We start from the raw sequence: 25,091 nt of genomic DNA, 5'->3' as shown, positions 1-25,091 counted from the left end.
AGTCAAAACATCACGAAACCGACAAACATTTACACAAACCAAACAAACCCCAAAGTGCTTTCAGTGAAACAACAATAATGATAAGAACCATAAATATGAACCAGAGAGAAAACTGAAACTGTGAAACCATAAACCACAGCACAGCAACCGAAAGTGAAGATTTTGGGTGAAAGTGCCCATTCAGGATCAGTTTTTGTACTCAGGCCCAATCTGCAATCACCTCATGTAAAAGAAAAGGCAGGAAGAGAGACATATTTATAACTAAACATAATCATAATCTTAATTGTCAATTTGAATATTTTTAAATGTTGTTTTATGCATACATATTCCAGATTGGGTCTTTAGTAGCTGGGTAATTCAAAAACTGACTCCATGTCCTCACATTAGGGCAACTTCCCCCGGAAAGAGTGAGCCAAACCAACCAACACGGGGCAGAGCGAATGATTGACAGACCAAATACACAATCAAATAACCAATAACAGTATGTGAACCTGAGACAGGGCAACCTCACTGGCTCCAAGTGACTGTTGATGGGGTAAAGTCAGGGAGAGAGTAAGGACAGGTTAGGTTTACAGCATGTGAGCTCCACGACACCACAAACCCAGTTCCATTCAATATTCCCAACCATCTTTACACTAGCTCTTAGTAAAATATCTTTTAGTACTACTATATTGTTCTTCTAAGAATTTGCAAAGCATGCTAGGTAAAGACAGGCCCTACAGACCTGGGTAGGTGTGGCCTCAACATCGCCAGGGCTTAAGTCCACCTCGTTAACCTTCAGTGTCGTAGCCATGGCGATGATAATAATGACAAAATGAGGAGGGTAGGGGCACGAAGAAAGAAAAAAGTGAAATGGATGATGGGAAAAGCTATTATCTTCCCCAACGACCTTGCTGTTAGGGAGGACTGCTGGTCGTGTGACCTTTGCACCAAACCCACAAACCCACTGAACATGACAACAGTGCATGGTTAATAAAGGGAGACAGCAGATGATACTCACTAGTCTTTACAGTCTGCGTCAAAGTAGATTCTTATCCTATATAAATTTCGAACGTGTCCAAAACCAAGTCACATTCACTGCATCTACAACAAGTAAAATTCTATGACTACTATAGTTACTGTGTAAGTTTTTTAGTCTATGATTTTTACTTCTACAGACCAGCTTTTAATTACAGAGACCTGTAATTAGTTCCTGTGGTAATGAGCAGAATATGCCACTATGTTTTCCAACCTGTCTTTTGATTATATATTTGTTTCTTCTACATGCACAGCTTAGTTCAACCAAGTAAACGCTGAAAGGCCACCACAAAAAAGCCAATATACATAAAGCAAACGACGGACCGGGGTTGAGGTGAGAGTCCTGCACCTCAGGGATCAGGGTAAGTGTAACACTGTTTACTCTTAACATTCATTAGCAATAATTTACAAATCCAATACACTTTAAGTGCTATAGGGTTGAGGGGGTTATGGTATCTATTCTGTATATACAGTTATGACATCTAAACTACAATTACTCTTTCAATGCCATCCTTTCTCTGCACTACAAAGGCAAAACGCTGCAACTGAAAATTATTAGTTGCAGCTATATTAACCATATTAACCATATTAACCATAACCATTTCATTAGTTTATGGTTTAAGTGATTGTTTGTCTTGCATATTACTAGTGAATACCGTTATGTTACATAATTTGATGAATGCAACATTTATCTGCTGAACGCTGAACACAGAACAACTGTACAGACAGGATGCCTTTTTTAGCATAACAAATAATCACCATATTTAAAGATCTGAGAGGGGCTCAAATCAATTCTTAAAATATGTTCTGCGCATCACTACGTTACTGTATTTTGCCTTTGTAAGTTAAATCTTATAACTCTCTCCATCCCTCACAGTCTCTGTGCCATATGAATATACTATCTTATATAGCTATTTTAACAATATAATTCCATTTTAACATGTATCATCCTTTACCAGCTGTTTGGATTTAAATACTTAAATAATAAACTTTTAAATAAATTGAGTAATCTTCCTCATTCTACTCTTTGTTCTTATAAACAATACAGTGGGGATGGCAGGGTGCAGGGGTGGTAAGAAAAAAGAAAATGTCAGGTAAAGGTGGTGTTGGTGGGGTTAATGTATGGAGGTGACACTCAGAGACATTAAGTTTACACATTCAAACACAGAGGAGGTCAAATGAAGAGAGGAGTGGAAGAGGGTTGGTAGGGTGGTCAATCTGGTTATATGAGTGTGTGTCTTTATGCAGCAGGATCGCACATCTCTTGTGTCCAGGTAGCACTTGTGTGAGTGTGGTGCCTGATGCGAGGAGGTGTGTGTGTCTGCGTGAGAGGAGAAGCTTGCTTGTTGAAACCAGAGCTCAACTGATCCTCGGGCTGATCATTTGGCCTTTCAGTGATAAACACTGGCAAAACTGACTTCCTTTGACTGGACACCACGTTCTCTAGGTAACACAGGGTCAGGCCGAGGGGCGTGGCTAAAATCAGGGCCAAGACCAAAGACTGGCTTGCTGTCAGCATCACAACCAATAGGAAGACAACTAACAGGCAAGGGAGAAACAGAGGGGAAGGATTTAGAAGGTAGCAATGCACAGATGCAGTTAGGTTAGAGCGGGAGAAGGAGGACGGAGTCAGGAAAGAAAAAAAGTGGGAGGAAGAGGGCAGAGAAGAGAGGGAGGAAAAGGAAGAGACAGTTGGAGGACAGGCGAGAGAAGACACCGAGGGCAAACGTAGTTGCGTTAGGTGTAAAGGACAAGATGGGACCAAACTAATTAGCTTAGTAGGGAGATAACGGGTAAAAAATGCCATAAAATGATTCAATGTTATTGGCAAACTGCTAAAAATTTGACGTAATCTGGGTGTAGTCATGTTGGAAAAGACAGATTTGGGGGAGCAGATGGTAAAAATCGCTTGTTTCTCTGCTGACTTGGGCATTAACTTGGAGATAGTGAGGGTGAAAAAGCTTAGTTTCTTGCTTAATCCTGAAAATAGCTTTGTGGGCTGACACATGTTAGCATTCTTCCCCAACGTGGAGAGAAAACATAGGATGAATGAAACATATTTGACCACGCCTCTCAGAGAAAACAGGCTTCGTAAATTTGGTAGCCCAGATGTTGCTCTGGTTTCAGCCTGGAAGTTCTCCTCAACTCCTGAAGCCTCTGAGGTGTAAGTTTGAGAGCTGGTGAGTGGGTGAGAGGCTTGAGGGTTTTGTATAAGGTGCTCGAAATCAGCCAACTGCTGATTGGAGGTGATGGAAGCATATGAGGGAAGGGCCCAGGGTGTATGTGAGGCGGCTGTGTCGTCGATAAGGTCGTCATCTTCGGAGATGTCCGACAGGCCGTGGTCGAGCTCAGAGATAGAGTCCAGGGACGGGGGGATGGAAGAGAGTGAGGATGATGAGGAAAAGGAGAGCGGAAACATGAAGATTGACTGAGGGAGGAGGATTGAAGAAGAGAGAGAAGCACAAAGGAAGAAAAAGAAGGAAAAGGAAGGGAAGAAGGACACAACAAAACAGAGGATATAAACAAAAAGCAAGGAGAGACAGAGTGGGTGGGAAAAGAGAGACTTGCACACACACACATCCACAAAGTGTAGGAGCAAGTGAGCAGCGAAGAAGTAAAATAAGTTAAACCAAAACATCCGACACAATGTGCATCATTTCATTTTTCATTTTCATGAAATGATGGCAAAAATGAGAGCATTCAATGGGGGAGTGTGAAAAGCAAATTAAAAAAAAGGGTGTGTGTGAAGGAAAAAAGAGAGAGGGAAAGAGACATAACATTAGTCAGTGTACAGCACACCACAATAGGTTAAAAGTGAACATAGCCGGGTAGAGCATAGAGCAGAGTACAGTTGTGTGCAGGAACAGTGTCAACAGGATGCTGCCACAAAACGACAGACAGGAGGTCAAGTCCACAGTGCTGGGGTGTGAGCAAGGCAAAGTGGGAAAGGAAAAGGTGGGGGGTCAAACAGGAGGCATGCATAACATACAGAAGTAATCCATATATATACTCCTGTGCAGGGCATAGACGGGCTTAGTTGAAGACTGTTGAAGACTACTAGTGGACAAAGATCCTTACTAACACCTGTGAGTGGAGACGACACCTGATGCAGACTCAGTGTTATGTCAAATTGTGCACATCTGCATGGCTAACTTAGCTGCTCTAGCTGTACCTGCAAATGCTAATAAAAATCCTCTGCTAGTCTAGCTGGTCTGTGTCTCCCCTCTCGTTCACACACATGTACGCACATATTAAAGAGACAAAAGGCAGAGGGTGGCTGCCTGAAGTTCCTTGTGGTGGTTCACCTAGTGGAGGAAAAGATTAGTATCTAAAGAATCATGTGATGGTTTAAGCAACAACCTGCTCTGGCTGTCCTCAGATGAGCCAAAGACTAATTCTCAAATAAAAACATTCAGATGTTTTTTTATCTTTCCATCATCCACATAAATACTGAGTGTCTCTCTCTCCGACACAAAAAGACATGAACAGTTCTTATGGGACAATGTGGACTCCAACAGATACTATAATGACAAATAAGCAAGCAAAAAGACCTGTTATACAACTTTTTTTTACAACTGTTTTGTTTTCCTGAACACACAATCTTTTTTTTCTAAAAATAATGTATATAAATACACACACTCACACACACCTTAGAGTCAGAGTGGAGCTCCAGGTGGGGCTCACGTCCGTTCTCAGCTGTATCTCTGCCGGCCTCAGTTATGCTGATCACTGGTGCTAAAGTAATGCGAAACACACAAACAAAACAAAATTTTTTTTAAAAATCACCTGATTCTTGCACTGAGAGCTGTGATTTATTGCCAGTAAAAGGTCTAGTGGTTCGGTTACCCTTCACTGACATTAATCATTTTGTAAACATGGGGGTCAGAGCTAATCGTTCAGTTTTATCCCACACACAGGTAAATAGATGTAACCAAACATTTAGGATTTTAAATGTCAAAGGTTATTGCCAGAATACATGCTTCACAAATTATATCTATGAATTTCACTGAAATGATTTCTTTACTCCTCAACAAGGACGATGGCTTGTAGTGGATTAATGTGTCCAGCAGGGGGCAATGTAAGTAAGTGGAATAAACCTGGCGGAGAGGAAACAGAAGTACACAGCTGCTTGAAGTGGGATCTGTTACCCAAAGCCGGAAAACCACAAAAAAACGGTGTGCACTGTTTTCTGAAGACAATAAAAACATGTGTTTGATGTTGTGAATACAGCTCATTTGAAACTACTGAAAGTACAGTTAAGTATAGTGATTCTGTAGAAATTCAGATGTACTGGTCCTAGTTACATTTCTATGAGATCTATATGAGATCATTGAACAGTTAATTTTAAGTTAGGAGTCATTGTGTACTTGTAAATTTTTGTGCTGTCCATGCCAAATTTAAAGAATTTTGTGATTTTCATTCTAGGGCCTATTTCTTTGACACACACATATAACACTATCTCTTTTCTGTCTCCTTCTCTGTCTCTCACTCTCTGTGTGACAGGAAACATATGCTGCAGCTATTTCCTGTATCTGGTCAGACACTGAACATTTTACATCCAAAAACACACACACACACACACCCACATGAAATCCCTCCATCCATGACCCTTCTTCCATATGTCCATCATTCCTTCCATTCCTCTTTCATCCATGTATCATTCATCAAATATTGTTCAGAGAGAAGTGGGAATGTCATGCTTCGGCGTCATTTTGTGAGTGCCGTATGACGGGGGTTACCTCCATCCAGACTGCGGCTGATGCGTTTTGATGAGGTGCGTTCAAAGTTGGGTGCAGGTCGGTCTATGAGGGAGCTGGCCAGGCGGGTCTGGGCCTGAGTTCGTCCACTGTAGCGGAATTTAGAGCCCAAAGTCAAGAAGCGAGCCTTGGTAGGAGGTTCTGGTGCATTTAACCTAGAGAGACAGAGGAAGGGAGGAAGGGATAAGAGATGGAGGAATGCAGCAGAGGAGCATGCATTTTAAAGTTTTATTCAGAGTGACTTACTTTAAAATTAACTTTAAAATTAAGTATTTGCAGTTATATGTACATGTGGAAGAGAGGCAAAATGTTTCCAGACAACTCCTCCTTCAACAGGATATTAAAGCTTATTCCTCTCTCTCTGTGTCTTACACACAGACATATAAACATGCAGACAGAGCATACACTCGGCACAACTACAAACACAGCAATGCTGGGGGCCTCTTTGTTTTCTTTCATATTTGTGCATGTGTATTAGTGTGTTTGCTTTGCCTCAGGCATGTGACTACTCAAACATCCATGAGATACACTCTCTCTGTTTGTTTTCTGGCAAGAAACCAAGTGTTTTCTTGAGCCTGATAAAGCACAAGTTACTCCACTGGACGTTATCTCACAAGCAGTTTGGATGACCTAAACGCAAGACTGTAAATCTCTGAAATCTGTGTCCATATATAATACATGTGTGCTTCACATGAGTGTGTGCATTTCTACCTGAAGAAACTGTGATTCTCCACGCAGACTTTCCACAGCCTTTTGGCAGATCGATGATTCTGGAGCTTGAACCCCACCGTGCTCTCAAACTGCTCCGTCTGTCAGAGAAACAGATAAGAAACAAAAATTTTATCCACCGCAGAAGATGTGTACTTTATTAGGTTAACAGAAGAAACAATCATGTCTGGTGTTGCATTCTTGTGTGTAGGGATGAGTATATCTCTGAGCCTGTGTGTAAGAGCCTAGGTACATACCTCTCCTGGCCTGATCTTAATGTAGAAGTTGTTCCTCTTGTATGAAATCTTGAGTATTTTGGGCCAAGCAAAACGATTTATCCGAAGTCTGTCTTTGTATACCAGGAGTCCATTGGCGCACACGCCTAGCATGATGTCCACGCCCTCAGAGTCCTGTGACAGCCAGATACAAATGTACACAAAACACATTTTAATGTGAAATTATTAACCTCTGTGAAACATCTCTATGTGCCGCCTGTTTGGCTAAATCATATCACACTGTACATCAACTGATTTCTAGAGTAGTCTGTTTAAGGTCAGCAGAAACTCAATTACCACACACACAAACACTGTCGTTCAGTACAGTAACATAGTTAGCTGGCAGACTAACTCACTAACAACGCTTTTAAGTCCAAGGCCATCTGGTAATGGTAAGGGAGGTATTGATTACAGTAGTGAATTAACACAGGAAAAATCTGTTGGACTAATGGAGGAGGCAATATGTTGATAATGGACAGCTTTACTGGGACACACGCTGGCCACATGGCTTTACCATGCTATTAGCTGGTCATCGATCTCTGTCCTTGTGCTGCCACTACAGATGCATTTTAGCATTTGGCTCGAATGCATTGACAGAGTGGATGTAGTAGGAAAACTGTTTTCCATTTGCTCTCTTGTTGTTTCGGTAAATTACACAATGACTGTTCAGAGACTGCAGAAAGAAACGTGGTGTTTGAAGCTAAGATTACTTGTGATCACTATCACTCAGTCACTGAGTGTCTCAGTTTTGAAGGTGATGCCAACCATCTGTTCTAGACACTCAAAATATTCAACATTACTCAACATTTAATTACAGGAATATAAGGTAGCAGCCAGCTATTATGTAATAGCAGATCAACTTTGAACAAATACTTGTATAAATAATATAAAAAAAACAGAAGAGAAATGAACTTAAACCTATCCCAAACATACACTCAAAATACTACCACATATTATGGTTCAGTGTAGTCAGTGATTTTGTAATAAAGTCTTGTAATTTGCTTATTAATTCACCTACTGTAATCAGGTGCTTTTGTCCCTGCTGCTGTCGGACTATTCAATCACCACTGTCCTCAGCAGACCAAAACAACTGCTGGACTACAAGTTAATTACACTAATCAACTGTTGCCTCATGCACTACCGTCATTGCACGATGAGTCACGCTTTATACATTTAAGTTTTCAAGCTTATGAAATAACTTTTATTTCTGCTGCTAACACAGTTATCTGCAAACTAAGACACTACACCGTCCACTCAACTCCACTCCCTAACGTGCAATTTTTGAATTCATTTTTTCTTTCAGCTTTTGTACCTTTTCTTTTCAGTACTCTTTTTGTCACTTAAATCTTCCAATGTGAAGTCTATAAATTTTATTTTATTTACGTCTCAATTGATATCAGTCAGTTCAGGTATTCTTTTCTTTACATTTTATAGCCGCTTTACAGCCGTCACTGTAAAGAGGATTTTTACCTTTTGTGCTGTTTAACATTAGTGTAAAATAGTGAATCCGTAAATTATGCCCTTTTCCCTTGTGAGGGACCAACAACAAAACACAGCATTCACTTCTGACACAAATATGCCCTGCTATCTGCCCATGTGTCTATGATGAGAAGATCTACAATCAGACATCTGATGCAGGTATGAAAACAACATCCTACTACCACACACAGAAAAATGTATTTGTGTGTGTTCAGTGTGATTCTGATAATCTGGTGTTGTCTTAGTCAAAGTGTGACAAACAGTATTTGAAATGGTTTCTTTGTGGATCTTGAGGTTATGAAACTTGCAAAACAAATTAATGGCACAGGACAGAAATAGATCATCTGCTTGAATTCCCACAAGTTTGGTATGCCATAAAAAAAGATTTTCAACATTTGAAACACTCTCTCTGCTGCTCTCATCTTTTCCCCTGGTCCTCTCTGTGTTGCAAACAAGTGGAGCATGCCCTTAAAGGGAACTCGCCTCTTTTTATCTTTAAAGGATCTGTCCTCATCTCACTCTAACCTTATCTCTGTCCCCTATTTCTTTGTCTCTTCTCTCTGTCCTCAATCTTACATCCTCTCTTTCTATTTAAAGACTCCCTCTTTCTCTCTCTCTCATGCATATTTCCCCCTGTTTTCTGCCCGGCTTGCACAAAGACACACAAACAAACTCAGACACACATGGAAACATGCACACACTCTGCAGATGACCTCCTATCCCAGTGAGAGAGACTGGCTGTTCCCATGGTAATGGCCTCCCTGAGTGTTTGTACAGCTGACACACACACACACAGATACAGTGACACAAACATGCAGACGCACCGGCACACTTGTCCCACATCAAAGAAACTCTGTTAATCCCCAGATGTCAACAACAAAGGGGGGTTGGGGGGGAGAGGAGAAGAGAGGAGCATTCATTTGTACCTTAGCATGGTGCATGTCCACTCCATACATGGACAGTTTCTTGGCATTTTCTAGAAACTGGGCATCAGCCTGTGCTGGTGTCATTCCCCTAAACACACAGAAAAGACAAATTACTACAAACACCCTCAGATTAAAAATTGTATAGGCGCACAAATCCATAATGTTTGGACGATACAGTACATGAAGAAGATTCAGTCATGGTCCCTTTAATACAGGGGCCACAAACAAATCTACAGCTTTTAAAGATAAAAAAGACATGTAAGTATAATTGTTGTCCCTAACTACTTGGGACAACATGACCCTGCCCCCTCTGACCTGTGGGACTTGTGGAGTTCAAGAATCTTCTCCTCCATCTCTTTGTTCTGATTGGGCGCAAAGGTCAGCTGGCTGATGTAGTCCAGAGGCCGAGGCTGGTCGGGTTCATAGTCACCAAATTCAGCCTGTGATGCAATAATGGACAGTCAACTCACCTATACCAAGACTTCTGAGCAGACAGAGTCACATCTGGAAACTGCACACTTGGCGGCTCCTGCCCAGCACAACCATGCACACACACTAGCACAGACTATTACAGGTATAGACTAGAGTACTGTACCTGCAATGTGTATGACCCCAGCAGAGCGTGGGTAACAAATGAGCAAGGCAGTCGACCAGAAGCCACATCTTCACGGAGCTGAAGACACAACAGGTACCTACAAGAAAGGTAAATGGAAAAAAGGACCGGGTTTGATTTGAATCTAAGTCTATTCACAGCAAGAAAAGACTTGTTCTAAGCCTTTCTTTGAATTAAAACCAGCTTCCTCCTCCATGATAATAACTCAGCTGCACAACACGTACACTTGCAGTTAGTGAACTGTCCAGCGGTTGTTTGCATTTACGACAGAGTCGGCAGTAAACTTTTATGGAGAATTCATTATGTGTGAATGGAGTGTCTGTGTGAATAAATAATTTGGACACCTCAGAGTGCTGGTAAATGCATCGCCCTGGCCACTGACAAATGTCATTCAGAGTCACTTTAGCAGGGAGGACACTTGCTGACATGGAGGCTTAGACCCCAGTCATCCAGTTACAGGGCTTCTCTTCACTGGGGAAACATACTGTGGTAAACCCTGTGAAACACAGCTACGGAGCTGCAATTAATGTGCCTATTGAAGCTTGACGAAAGATGAATAGGCAAAATTGTACCTCTACGATGCTGGAGGAGAAACAGCAGTTACGGTCGCCACACTATGTGGGTCATTTGCTGGTGAGTGAGTGTATGCATGTTTGTGAGCGTGTGTTTGTGTGTCCTCAATTAGCCTCTCGCTACGACCGTCAGAGAAGTTGTTCGCTCCATTAGACATACACTTCACCCTACATGCTGTGTGCTTGGAGCATGCCTGTGTGTGTGTGTGCATATGTATAAATCAACTGTATTCTACCTGCACAACATCGAACAGCAGACAAACAAATTTAGCGACAAGCCGATGAACATTCAGTAGAGGAACATTTACAGAGGAGCAAATAGTCTGACATTTTAAAAGAGTGAGGGAGTGACTGTGAAAACACAGCTCCAACTGAAAGCTAATGTCACTCTATGTCTCTGTAAATAGGCAACTGTTTGCTAACACATTCGCTATAACAATTTAAAAGCTGATAATGGGTCAGTGTTGTGTTTACAGCTTGTTCCATCGTCCCAAGTGGCTATAAAAAATCATTTAATGCAGATTTAAGTAAACACTTAACGTGTGTGTGTCTGTGTACCTGGTAATGTCCTCAGTGAGCAGTGAGGGGTCGGGAGGGTAGAACTTGACATTGAACGCAAACTGCCAGTTGTTACCTGGACACAGAGAGATTGTACAGCGAAGTGATTTACAGAACATTATCACTGCATACATACTCTAAGTACAGGACAAAATGCAAATATGAGAACTAAAAAAAAAAACATAGAATAGGAACCTGAGATTTTCATATCAGCATTATGATCAGGGTGGTCTGCATTTCTATGTATCTGTCTGTTTTTATGTGTGTGTGTGTGTGTGTTTGAGAGAGAGGGAGAGAAGCGGGTGCGAGAGAGGGCAACTAATGCAGAACAGCTTTTAGAAAGCACTAAGCCTGGTACATCACGCATGCATGCATACACACAAATACGCTGCAGATCTGGTATTGCATAACCTCATTCTAGCTTGACCAAATACCAAACTGTAATCTTTATCATCATCACAAACAATATCAACACTAACATCTTCATCGTTGTGTCTCGTGGTTTCCTTTTGGATAGCACTAATTCCATGTCAATCTTCATTTGTCTCCAATTTCCTATTCTCAGGACGCCATATTACCATGCCTGCAACCCCGTCTATCTACACCCTTTTCTGTACTGCTTGGCTCCACCCAGCAACACAAGTACACACATGTACACACACTTGATAGAAGATGGAGATCACATCATCTGGAAAATTCAATTGGAGAGAAGCTGACGTCACGTCACGACCATTTCCTCCCCCAAGGTCATAGACACGTCCACGTACACACACACATGCGCGAGTGGACGCACAGCGATAAACCCTCACATGCAGAAACATGTACACGTGCGCACACAGACGCAGACCCTTCGCAGCTGTGTGTGTCACATGAGGAAATTCTACAATGACACTCACTCACTGCAAAAGATGGAAAATATGTATTGTTTTTTTTCCACTGAAAACCATTTTGTCACTTATTGTAAACATGTAGTACAGGAATGGAAAGTGTTGAGAGCAGATATTCCTGGCCTGTGCGTGTCTGCTGGTGTGCGAATATCAATGTGTGTTAAGTGTCTGAGAAATGTCTGGGAGTAAGATTGAGATAGTATGTCTTGTTTCCAGCACTAAGTGCTCTGGGAGTCTCTTGTGACCAGTTTTTCTTTCTGCACAACCACGTGCCACCCATCAATACTGCTCATGACGCATAGAGTATATACACACACACACATACAGTAATATACACCCTATCCATCATCTCTCCAGGTCCACCACATTCTTTCTAGCAACAACTCCTCCACTCCCTTCATCACAGCAGTTTCTCTTCACCACCCCTTAACCAACCCTTTTTTGGATGAACTATTCCTTTAAAACAAAATTTAGAATAAGCAGTGTCTGAATTCCAGCAATGCTTGTGCAGCCATAGATAAAAATTGAATTCCAGTTTAACTGTGTCAGTTCGGGTCTTCTCTTCATGACTCGTGTTTAACTCATGATGCACACAAAAACAAAATATCTGCCAGTTCGTTCTCAACATCTCAAACTGAACTGAATTGGCTGCAGATGTATAACGACAGCGCACGGACGGTATCAGCGTGGCGAGACACCCTAAAGTTAGTTTGATTACAGGAAGAACATGAGTGCTGCTGTTAAACATTAACAACAGCCACATGCACTGCAGAGGTCTACTGACTGGACTAAATCCAGACTCCTCAGCTTTTCCGCTTGGCTTCCAGCGAAATTAAGCATGACTTAGAGAGCGAGACCAAATCTTGCTCTCATTATCTGTAAAAGTGAAATCTAAGAAGGAGCTCAGTCAGAAGCGCCACTGAAGTGGTATCACTGAAATTTTTACTTCAGGTATAAGTAACGTAAAACTTTCAGCGGTACTTCAATTCGAATTGGGGACTGACAGTTTGCTGGATTTCCATGTGTGGCATTTCCTACAGTGGAAATCATTTGACCTCAGAAATCACATTTTTTCAAAGTCCAAGTTTCATTTTCACTGGCTCTTAGTCTAATTCTGATACCAGATACTCCACCTACTTGGAGCAAAACTTCTTTCATGGTTTCCCCCTTATTTTTCTCCTTATTTTTTAAGTGCTGTCACATTTTCCCCACTTTTTCTTTCTTTCTTTTTTTTTTTTTAAATCACCTGATGTTTCTCCCTCCATCATATTCCCTCCCACCATCTTCAAGAATGTTTACTACATCAGATCAGATTTCTACTAACTTTTTTTCCTGAGCAGATTTGCCTTATTCTAGTGTCCTTGATGTGGTACACTTATTAGACTTTTACCTAGTTATTCTCCATTTTTGCATCCCACCTTTGAACTTTATGCCAGACACACAAAAAGCAGACACACCCACACTGTGCTAGTCATAGTAACCTGCATTATGGGAAGGAGCCTCAGATGCAGATCTTAACATAGACAGACCCTTCATACCCAAAAAACAACAACAGGAAATCTGATCTCTGAGATTTCTGACTGCTGATATTGTATTTTTGTGGCTGGTATGTCGTGGCCAAGTTCAGAGCTGAATGGTGTCAAGCCTGTCATTTGTGTCATACACTGTCAGCATCCAGCTCCCATGAACACAGGCACACATGATATGACAGTCTCTCTCTCTCTCTCTCTCTCTATGTATAAACATTCACACAAAGAAAAATGTGCACCAATGAACACATGCGGCCAGATGCATACCACTCATGCATGAACCACAGGCGCACACACAGTGACACAGCCACAAAAACACAGGCATGTACACTCACCACACAGTCTGTGATGCTCACACGTCCACATGGAACCACACACAGTCTGCACACTCCCAGACACAACTATCTCACATGTACTAATTCTAAAATAACTCTTTATGAGCCAAAATTATATGTTTTTTCTAAGGCTTCCTCTTAAAAGTGTGACTTTCATTTTTGGGCTGTGTTTTAAAGCCTGTTTTGACTTATATTGTAAAAAAAAGGGAGGAAAAAAGGAGCAAGAAATAAAAAGAAAAAAGAAAAGTGAGCAAAGTTATGTTACTAATTAAGTGAACGTTATAACGTTCATTAATAATGAAAGCTATCGCACATTGAGGGCACCTTTTCCTGTGTTACAGGCATGCTGCATGCATTCAAAAATTCAACAAAGCTTTGCACGCTTGATCGCATCACATTCTTGATAGCTGTCAGTCAAGAAAAGATGAGATGCCAAACCTTGCCCTGCATTTATAAATTAAATGAGTTAATAAAGACACTGATAAATAATGAAGCAGACTGATCACACTCTGGTAACCTCTTCCACCCTGCCAGACTGCTGTCATTTGGTTTCAGATGTCTCTGGCTTTGTGTGACTTAATTGTGATGCAGTTTGTTTTTCCTCTGGTATGAGAAAACTTGCTCTAATGGCTGAGAAGTTGGGGCCCTTTTTTCATGTGAAACACCTTGTATTCCTAAGGCAGATGGGTGGATGGGGGATGGATGGACAGAGTTGCATATTTTACAGTCAGAATCCAGAAAAAACAAGAATGTGATTTGGAAAATTAAACTTACTGCGGATCTGTCTCTTGATTTCCTTAGTGGGATCCAACCAGCACTGGTGAGCAAACAAGAGATAAACACAGAGCAAGAGGACAGTTAACCTATGTCACAAGATGGTGTGAGACACTAACCAGATGCACACGTCTGCAGTTTCTACATGTGTACATTATCGACTTATTTGGCATAGAGTACATTTTGTGAATGTGTGTGTGTATGGATACATACCTTCTGTTCATGGCTGTCCGTGTATGTCAGTCCAAAGTAGTCTTTTTCCATTAGATTAAGGTGCTCACACACCTTAAAGAATAAGTACTGGCCCTTAGCACGTTTCTGTAGTGTGAGAGAGAGATCCAAGCACAAAGATTAAAATTCGTACACACATTTGTGCGGGAAAACAACAATAAAAGCTACTAGGTAATGTTTCTATTTGTCAAGTGTCAAATGCGATTTTAGAGCTTGAGAAAAATGACTGTGACATATATGAGTACCCTATGAAAAAGTTTAGAACCTCATTTTTGTACTCTCAATCAAAGCATCTCTGTTACTTCTTTCACATCTACATCATCATTATTCTTTTGCTCTTCTCCTCAGTCTCTCCGTCTGTCTTTGGGCGACACATTCCTTCGTAAGCCCGATGGGAGCTTTGGCCATAAAATCCTCCACTCTCAACTATGACAATGACATTTAGCACACATCCATGCATGCATGCTCGAGCGTGCACGCACACAAACACATAATGGCGCCCTTTGGACAGACAGAAGGTCAGACAGGGAGAGGGTGGAAAAAAAGACGAGAAAGAATGAAATAATTAAATAATGCTCATTTCTTTTCAGTTAGTCAGCACAGCCTCGGTCTGATGCTGGTGTACGGACAGTGATGGTGCCATTAGGCAGACAGACTTGCAGACAGGGTAGGGAGCGTGGTGGAAGTGGAAGGAAAGAGGATGAAAGGGTGCATTTTTCTTCTTGTCCTGGGACAGCTGAAAACATCTGCGGACACATGCACCACATACACGCACTCACAGTGTAGCTGCATTCAGAACGCCCAAAGAATGTGAGAATGTGACCTTTCAGGCTTTCTGTGTCTGTGCTTCCGAGCAAGGCACTACCTAAGGGCAACTGTCTAATGTCTGCAGAGATCTGGAATATTAAATGGGAGAAAGGAAACTTTCATCCCCAAATGTTTTGGGTGTCTGTTACACATTGTCCTGTGACAGATGTTGATCCGTACAATGCTGATCTGAGAAGCTTTTTCAAATGTGAATGGAGAACATAAAAAAAGTCTTACATCCCAATTTTATAGTTTGTACGTCAAGCAATATAAATGAAAAGCTGAATAAGGTTTAAATCCCAACATCACAATGTACCAAAGTGTACTAACTGTAGGATTCAGAGGAAAGCAGGCAAATAATCCTGAGCAGATATAAAACCATATCAGGATGATATAAAAGCTGGAAAGATAAAGGGCTCGTCTGTATCTTGCTTTTCTGTGTAAACAAAAGGCAGTAAATGCACCGCTCTGTGCGTCAAACCCAAAGCAACTTTGCATAACATTTGCAAATACTACTTGCCTCATGTCTCGCTGAAACCTAATGAAATGGTACTTAAACCGTGTGACACTAAAATCCTGCTGAAACCAATACTAATGAAATTCTTAGACACAGCATTAGGACCATGTGACACCAAGACTCTCCTTTGAAACCCACTAATAAAGAGAGTCTGGCCAAGGTTTACATTGAATGAACTACAACTAATAAAATATGTATTAAGTTATTGTATTGGAATAAATTTGATGCCATCAGTTAGTAACTACGACAGACGGATGATGGAAGAACGGACAGGGAGTCACAGTAGAAACTGGTGTATGCGTGTGGTATTGTGTGTGTTGGAGGCTGGCTGCGCAAAAGAGAAAATTTAATCTCTGGAATGCATTGTGCATCTCTCCCTCTCGCAACCTAACCATGCCAGAGTGTGGAGGGAGGGAGGGAGAGATGGATATGTGTGTGAGTGTGTGTGTGTGTGTGCACTTTAGGACAATAGCAGTTAGTTGCAGTATCAGCGTTATCTGTTGTGAGACAAAGCAGCTACTGTTCAAACGACCGTAGACACTCACAGGCACGCTGCAGGGCGTTGGCATACTTATAGATTAGGAAGCCGGTTTGCCATGGTAAAGATCCCAGTTAAAATTCCCAGACCAAATGGGAAAATCAAGACCTGGAAAAAGGTCACTGTTCTGTTGAGGGGCCTATGAACAAGGCAGTTCCAGTGGACCTGCACTGTGGCTATTCTGGGATGTTTCCCAGTGAATGTGAGTGAGTGTGGGAATGTGAGGAGGGACACAACTAAAAATGCACATGCTATTTGGGAAACACAAGTTTTTAACCACAAATTATGGCAATAAAGAGAAAAGATATATGTAAAAGACCCACTGAACAATAATGAATTGTAAAAAGATGATATACATCTAATTATTAATTCTCTTCATCACGAACAATAAAAACAACAAACACTTCCGGGTTTCTCACTAACTAGATAAATAGTCTTAATTATCACTATTTTAAAAAAAAAAAAAACTCCTAATAACTTGTTACAACTGAGCCTGTAACACCAATGTGAGGGACATGTGATGTTGTTAATATCTATATGCATGTTTGAGGGGGTCCAGGGCACGTGTTTGTTGGAGTAGCAGATGCAGAAAGCTAATCTGGTGGGACCCCCCATAATCTGCCAGGTTTCTTTGTGTGTGTGTGTGTGTGTGTGTGTGTGTGTGTGTGTGTGTGTGTGTGTGTGTGTTCTGGTCACCAGACAAGCCCCTGCAGCATGCTGTGCTTTGCTCTGCATTTATCCCCTAAACCACGCCCAAACACTGTGAGCGGGTGCTTCTGCCATAACTACACTTTGAGTCAGAAAGTTAAACACACACACACACACACACACACACACACACACACCAGATCTGATCCTATTAGTGATTACATCATCGACACACTGGCTCTCACGTGTGGCCTACTTGACAAGCAAAGGAACATAAGACGGACAATGTGCCAGCTGAAACTTCCCTCTTGTTGATTTTCCCACTGATATGTATGTCAGTGTTTAATCAGTCTCTCATACAGTGAAGCAGTCACGCCAAATAGAGAAATGCCGATAGTTAGAGGGATTATTTTATCTTGCACCATGACACATTTGAAGGAAAACATTAAAGTGGAAAACTTAAAACATTCTCCATGTTCTATCGCATTTTGCAGTTTTGTACATACCAGCCATGGCTCATTGGTTTGATCCCATGTGATCAGGTCAGAATTAAACTCTAAGCACTTATTTTCCTTAAAAACAGATGTTACGGAAATTTGGGAAGGCTGCTTTTACAATTTGCAGCAGCATAACAGGACACTGGAGCGCTGGGGTGTCACCAAAATGCACATACAGAAAGAAATCTCAAGAATATAATTCTTAAAGTGCTCAAAGTAACTCCAAGACCTTTTAATGGATTAAATCTAAATTCTCTCTATTGTCTTACCTCCACCTCACAGGTGTAGTCGGTGCCATCCAGTAGGGTCACATGACACACCACCAGTTTCATCTTGGTCTTCCTCACCAGACGAAGAGGAGACTGGAAAATGGAGGTCTGGCTTTCTCCTCCTCCCTCCCCTTCACCTTGCACCTCTCCTGCCTGCTCCTTCTCCTCCTCTGCTCCTTCTCCCTCTGCTGTCTCCTTGGTCTCTTCAGGACTCTTCTCAGCACTCTCTTCCACCTTCTCTTCCTTGGCGGGCTGACAGCGTTTGCGAGGTGCGAGAAAAAAAGGGGGGAAACTAATGTCAAACCACAGATGATCACACGGTCTCCCACTGCTGTCATTACAAAAACATCCGATCTTTCAAAAAAAAGGTCCTCATTCGTTCAGTAGAATGAAGGAAATCACCTAAAATCTGTTTGTGTGAAGTAAGTAAGAGGGAATTGTGTTTTCTCTATCACTCTCCTTGTGTAATTCCCCCTGTCCCTAGTCTGACTTTGTTCTTAGAAACTACAGGCGTTTCTTTTGGCCTGATTACTGAAACGTTGATGTCACTGGGTGGGCCTGGGTGTCTTAATGTGATCACTGGATGGAACAGTTTATGAGTGTGCATGTGTATGAGGGAGAATGGCTGTGTGTGTGTGTGTGTCTCTCTCTCTCCCCTTCTCTCTTGGCTGAGCAGCAGCTTTAAACAGTCTCTGTGCACTGCTGTGAACGGTCAGTGCACCTTCACGCGGTTTGAGAATAGAGAAAGATAGTGTCCAAGTATCTGTCTGACAACATTTCATCCTTAAGTTTCTTATTTCATGTAAAAATAAGTAACTTCATAAAAGCCTGTGTACACAACAATATGTGTCACACTGACACAGAGGGAAATTTGTTTAGGTAAAATACTTTTGACAGGTTTATGGCTCAGGGACAAGTAACTTGACAGAGTGTTGACGTAAATACAACATTGCACATGAATATGGCAAATTATGACCCCTTACAAAAACAAGCAAAAATCTTACACCCTAGTCAGACTACAATTAGAACATCCATTCCTTGCATGCTTATGCACAGTTGCAGATGGTGCAACTTGCTCAAAGCAGTACAGCTACAGGCGATCCAAACTGCTGAATTTATATATTTTCACTGGCAGTGTTGCTCCTCTTTACAGTCAATTTATTGTGTTAAAGGAACTGTTCAACATTTTGGGGAACATGATTATTTGCTTTCTTGCTGATAGTTAAATGAGAAGATCAATGATGGAGCCGTGTTTGCCAAACTCTTTCACAGTCGGGAGCAGTAACTTCCTGTCCCAGTAGCTTGTCCGGGCCACCTCAGGGTGATGACAAGACTCCAAACCTTGCCAAGAAATAGCCCAGCATAGAAAAAAAAACTGCTAATTGTTTTTACATTATGGTTTTTGTACAAATTAAGTAAGCAAGATATATGGTGTACAAAGGGACAGTGGTATTGACCTTCTCCTTTAGCTCTCAGCAAGAAAATGAATAAACGTATTTCCCAAAACCGTTGAACTATTGGTTTAAGGGGTGGGTGTTTCATCTATTTATGCATTCAGTATTGTCTGCACCAGGCAGTACAGTGTGCCTTTAGTACAGAGGGACCAGGCATCATAACATTTGCTACCAGGCCATGAGAAAAAAAATCAGCTTTGGTTTGGTTTTGGTTTTATTCTTGCACTCTTCCTCTATCATTTTCTAACTCCTATCAAGATTTATTTGTGTGTTGGGAGGATAAATAGAGAGATGTCAGTCTGAACCAAAACTTGTATGATTTGTCCGCATTCAAGGAGACCAATGAGAGATCGAGAGATCATAAGGGTGGGGTATGGAGAACAGTTACATATGACCACTACCTCAGTGTCTGCACTGGTGTTGGAATGAGATTCTGCTTCTTTTTCCTTCACTTGCTCCGACTTTACTGCCTCCTTCTCTTCCACTTCCTCTGCGTGACCGTTCACTTCTGGGGCAGGCCCCTCCTCTGCCTGTGTCACCGTGCTAACGGCTTCCTCTGTGGGTGGGACCTCCTTGGTTGGGGAGGTCTTCATGGGAAAAAAAACACAGGCATTAAATACCCAACTATACATTCATCAGTATATTACAAGTTATGACAGAAACATAAAGCATTTTCTGCTAAATAATTTAAGCAGGGGTTTCTATTCAGCCACGGCAATACAGTGTGAATTTCACTGTACCTGGCTTTGAGACTTCTGCTTCTTAAGCCATGTTGGCAGGTATCGAGATATTCCTTTTCCTTCTTTCCCTTCTTTCCCCTCTTTCTCCTTCTCCTTTTCTTTCTCCTTCTCCTCTCCCTCCGCGTTCGCTACTTCCTGGGTCTCTTCTGTTGCCTTCTGTGATTGGTCCGGCTGAGCAGCTGATTCCTCTGCTTTCTCCTTCACCTCTGTATCAGAGCCTGCTTCTGTTGTCATGGTGACAGGTCAACCTGTACAGAGAGAAAGGAGAGCGATGGAGAAGCGCTTGATGAGAAAGTGTCACACTTTGACAAAATTAATCCAAACATTTATTATAATTATGATATATACATTTTATTTTAGGTTTATTTCATTGGACCATCATCATTAAGGATACGCCAAAATAAATATGATACTCACAACCTGTTTAAAAACGCCAGTTTGTTTTGGCTGTGGGTATATGGCAGAGAGCTTGATAAAAAGAGTCTGACTGCTCCACCGATTTCGGCATCATTATTAATTTTTCATAGCACGAAACTTGCATTTTAGTCTGGAGTATCTTTTATAAATGAGCCACATGGTCTCATGACTTCTTGCTTTCAGTGCGATCAGCGTTATCTCTGATTCTGTTTCTTGCAGAGTGGAGCTGGATGTTGTCATTTAAAGACTTTAGACATAATGGAGTTGCATCTAAGGCCTGTGTTAATCCATACATGTACTGCTGTAGTACAGCTGTCAGAGTTGAACAGTTACTTCTTTTGCTATTGTACATATTCAGCTATAATAATCATTACTCATGGAATAAAAGGACAGGTTCCCTGCTATCATCTGTTGCTAATATATAACATTTATATAAATGAAACCAACTAAAGGCTTTCCAAAGCTGTTTCGCAGTAATAAATGAAGCATAATTGTGCGTTAAGCAAATGTTGCCTACGGCCCCACTTTTAACTCTCTCTAAACCCTCACTGCAGACGGATGCACGGAAGATGAGGTCTAAGAGCGCAGTATGGGAATATTAAACCCATACTTTGTGTTATTCTAGATTTTGACACCAAGATTGTCAGTTTTATTAAATGTATATCAGTTCCAAATATCAGTCCTTCATTACTAATAATCAGTATCAGAATCAGCCCTGACATAAAACATGTTAATTGACTCCTAAAAGCTATTAGGTACCTTTGTCTGTCATGAAAGCAATAAAAGAGCAAAATTAAATATATCAGGGTTAATGTAAGTTAGATGATTGTAGTCCTTTGACTCACATCTGTTAGAACATGAGCTCATAGCTGTTTGAGACATTAGCTCTTGGTTTGGCCCGTCTCTTTAACCCAAGTACATAAAAACACAAGAGTTTAGGATGTCATTATGTCACACAACGAGCTTCATCTGGATCAACATCTCAACAGCTGGTTACAAGCAGTCGCACACATTGAAAGAGGACGAATTACTCATTTCTTAATATCTGAGTCAGTTTTAATCTGCAGCTGCGGTCAACACACACACACACACACACACACACACACACACACACACACACACACACACACACACACACACACACACACACACACACACACACTCTTCAACCCAAATATCTTTGGCAGTGCTCTCCACACACACCCAGTCAAAGCAACAGACATAGTTATTCAGCATGACACTAATTTGTTGATAACACTAGATGACCATGACATTGGTCTTGAGAGCAAGCTGTGTCAGGATGTGCAGTGTAAGGGTGTCTTCCTGCGAACAGGAGTGTGTGTGTGTGTGTGTGTGTGTGTACACAAGCAGCTTCAGGCTTAGGGTTAGGTATGATTCATACACTATTAAGTTATTGTCATCCGCTGTCCTTTCGGTTGTTCTGAATCCGTCTAACCCCGTTTTTCTCCACCATCCACACTATGTCTCTCTGGTCTTCTCCCTCTGATTCCATTATTCATTACGTCATCTGCATTTTACTTTCTGACCATCCTACCAGTTCCCTGACTTTCTCGTTTCTGCCCTGCCACCTTCAATAAGAGAGGACACACACACACACACATCCACAGTGCGGCAGTGGTGTGTAGGGAGGGGGTGGGGGTAAAAATAGAACAGGTCTCCTTACGCATGATGGGCTAATGAGGTAGGGAGGGGCAGAGGAGAGATGGCTGGAGAGAGGTCTGTGAGGCAATACATGCACTCGTGGAGATAAGAAGAACAAAAAACAAATACTTCTGACTTATTTCTTATGAAGAGGGAATCCCAGTGACATTACACCACAAATATAAAAGAATAAGGCTGGTGTTAAACTATTTTGTTTTTGTCAAAGCCCACAACATTTAATACTCCGCACTGACCAAAGTGTAGCTGTGTACCAAGAAGGCAAGATGGCACTGTTATACAGGGTTTTAAATTTGAGTCCAGATAAAGGATTCAATCCATGCCATAAAGTAGAGTCATCTAAACAGGCCTGTTACTACATATTACTGCAGTTCCCTCTCCCCTGAGACAGTGTTCTTCAATGGACTAGCTAGTAGTGTATGTGTGTGTGTGTGTGTGTGTGCGTGTGCGTGTGTGTGTGTGTGTGTGTGTGTCAGAGGGAGAGTTGGCATCAGCGGGCAGCTTTTTTGCAGGATGCTCGTCATGGCCATTTAGGCCTGCTTTAAACTGGCCCTCTCTCTCTACAACTGTTTAACACCGGGAACCTTGTTCTATCTTTCTCACAACTTTCGAACTCCCCCCTCGCCTCATCTCTTTCTTCCTCTCTCTCCCCACCGCTTTCTATCTTTCTCTTCCACTCTCCAACCCAGGGTGCCTCTTTCGCTTTTTCACTAAATCTCTGCACTCATCTCTCTCCTCTCTCAATCCCTTTCTTCCGGGCCCCCTTCCAATCCCCTCCAATCGCCCACTCACATTATCTCCCCCTGAAGCCCCTCCTCTTTCCCTCTTCTTCCCACAGTCCATATAAACAATAGCGGTGGCATTATTACGGCCCCGTTTCATGTATACACACACACACACACACATACGTACACATACTGAGCAGTTTATGGCAAAGAAAACATCTGTACAGCACCTCATAAGTCAGTGTTATGAAACTGACAGTCAAGTATTCCTGTATGTGACTTAGCTATAAGTGTGGCGGCAGTTTTATATGAACGGGGTCAAACGTGGGTTAAAAGTGCTTTTAGTAGACCTGCGTCATAAACTTGCCTCCTGTGTGGAAAGGATGTTATCATCACATGTTTTGTTGCTCAATCAAGAAAGTATCTCTCAGAATTTGTCTAGAGGCAAGTACTGTACTCAAGTGCTGTGGGTTTTATTCCACTATATCGCAGTCAATTGGTAGTATTCAAATAACCCAGTTGGCCAAACACACAAGAGAAATAAACTCTGACTTGGACACAAAACTAGTCTTGCCAGTTGAATTAGATGAGGTATTTGCGTTTGTGTGCAGACACGAGCAGAGTGTTGCTCTTATTCAGCTCCACCAATCTTTCCCTCCACCTCTGTTTCACTCTAATAATCACTCACATCTCAACGTATTTCCTCATCTTATCATTACCCATAAGCTTACAAATGTGCTTGCTACTCCCCACTGAAAGCAGCTTTATCAGTATTTATCTTAAGTTAGTATTTTTAATCTTATTTGCTTGACTGAACTCATTCATGTAATACAGGCTGTTTTCAGTACATGAATGTTGCACATGATTGTCACAGCAGTGGATGAGTACCAAAGATGAAAAATTAACCTTTTACGGTGCTTAACGACACTGATTGAACCTTTAAAGCTTCACTGCAGTAACTTTTACTGCTGTGCCCCCACGAGACAGTAAATCCATCCATTCTCATCCATTTACATGTTGCACCTGCCCTTTTTTGTTTAAAATGAATGGTTGAATGGTTAAATGAAGTGATGAGCTGATGGACACATCTAATGGCCTTACCTATCGTTGTTTCTGTTGCTCTCTCTTCCCCTGTGACTCCTTTCCTTTTGACACTTCCCTTTACTTCTTCTCACCTCCTGTTTTCTTTCTGTATGTTCTCACCTTCCTTTTGCTCTCTAGTCTTTCTCTGCCTTTTCTTCTTTACTTCTGCCTGTTTCTCTCTGTTCGTCTTCCGTTCGTTCACTTTCACTTCCCACCTCTTAGGAAATGCCTGTCCTACAAACTGTCATTGCCATTTTCTCTCCTCTTCCATCCTCTCCCGTCTCCCTCAGTGCTCTGCTTCCCCCGGGATGACTGCTCACAGAAACGAGGGCAGAAAACGAGAGAGGGAACAGAGAGGGGTGGGGTGGAGGGGGAGCGGAGATAGCGAAGATGAGTGTGTGCGAGTAAGACGAGTGAGAGGAGGGATGTGAAGAGGTGGAGGATGGATGGATGACGGAGAAAGGAGAGAAACAGAGGCCCCACCTACTGTGCCAGATTACTAAAGGACACATAGCACAGAAATGGAAATAACACTTCCTCAGCTGCTCTTTTCATGTCCATTCATTCTTCACTACAGCTAGTAACTAGTAGGAGAATCACTCCTCTTTCTTACTTTCAATCAGTCCACAACCTTTCACTTCATTCCTTCAGAATATTTATCAGAAACAGTTCTTACTCTCAAGGTCATTTCGACTTTCTTAAACATGATACTGAGCCATTACTTCATTACTACATATTATTGGCCTGCAAGACTTCACTACTTCACTATTTTACATCCTATGAGAAAGATTAAATAAACAAGCAGTTACACAGAACACCTCTTGGACAATGACACCAGGACGATGCTAAACCCACCTTTATTTAATTTTTGGCAAATAATCCCTATGGTGTAAATAATTCTGACAGTTATATACACTTTTACCGACTAGATTCCTCATATGAGACGATTTCCTCACTTCCACATTTTTACCCCTCACACTCACAAACACCAATATTGCAGTCGCATGAGTTAAGCAAACACATGTACACACACACACACACACACACAACAGCTC

At 41.7% G+C, this 25,091-nt stretch overlaps 1 protein-coding gene across 8 annotated transcripts in view; it reads right to left on the bottom strand.

The window, feature by feature from the left end:
• Positions 1 to 25,091, bottom strand: part of epb41l2 (erythrocyte membrane protein band 4.1 like 2) — a 51,241-nt gene that overhangs the window by 11,994 nt on the left and 14,156 nt on the right. For 5 of the 8 annotated variants that reach the window (XM_041065145.1, XM_041065144.1, XM_041065148.1 and 2 more), the window contains exons 2-16: positions 20,132 to 20,379; positions 19,793 to 19,978; positions 17,938 to 18,189; positions 14,644 to 14,748; positions 14,431 to 14,473; positions 10,906 to 10,981; positions 9,758 to 9,854; positions 9,478 to 9,602; positions 9,163 to 9,250; positions 6,740 to 6,892; positions 6,486 to 6,583; positions 5,757 to 5,929; positions 4,667 to 4,752; positions 725 to 775; positions 492 to 524 (exon numbers count right to left, since the gene is read on the bottom strand). In XM_041065145.1, the coding sequence (XP_040921079.1) occupies positions 492 to 524; positions 725 to 775; positions 4,667 to 4,752; positions 5,757 to 5,929; positions 6,486 to 6,583; positions 6,740 to 6,892; positions 9,163 to 9,250; positions 9,478 to 9,602; positions 9,758 to 9,854; positions 10,906 to 10,981; positions 14,431 to 14,473; positions 14,644 to 14,748; positions 17,938 to 18,189; positions 19,793 to 19,978; positions 20,132 to 20,365 (1,800 nt within the window). In that variant the 5' untranslated portion in view covers positions 20,366 to 20,379. The remainder of the gene's footprint in view (positions 1 to 491; positions 525 to 724; positions 776 to 4,666; positions 4,753 to 5,756; positions 5,930 to 6,485; positions 6,584 to 6,739; positions 6,893 to 9,162; positions 9,251 to 9,477; positions 9,603 to 9,757; positions 9,855 to 10,905; positions 10,982 to 14,430; positions 14,474 to 14,643; positions 14,749 to 17,937; positions 18,190 to 19,792; positions 19,979 to 20,131; positions 20,380 to 25,091) is intronic. The other 3 variants (XM_041065149.1, XM_041065150.1, XM_041065151.1) reach the window with 1 other exon arrangement.

Source organism: Toxotes jaculatrix, chromosome 19 (assembly GCF_017976425.1).
Source record: "Toxotes jaculatrix isolate fToxJac2 chromosome 19, fToxJac2.pri, whole genome shotgun sequence".
NCBI classification, from domain to species: domain Eukaryota; kingdom Metazoa; phylum Chordata; class Actinopteri; family Toxotidae; genus Toxotes; species Toxotes jaculatrix.
This window is presented reverse-complemented; position numbering and strand designations above follow the sequence as displayed.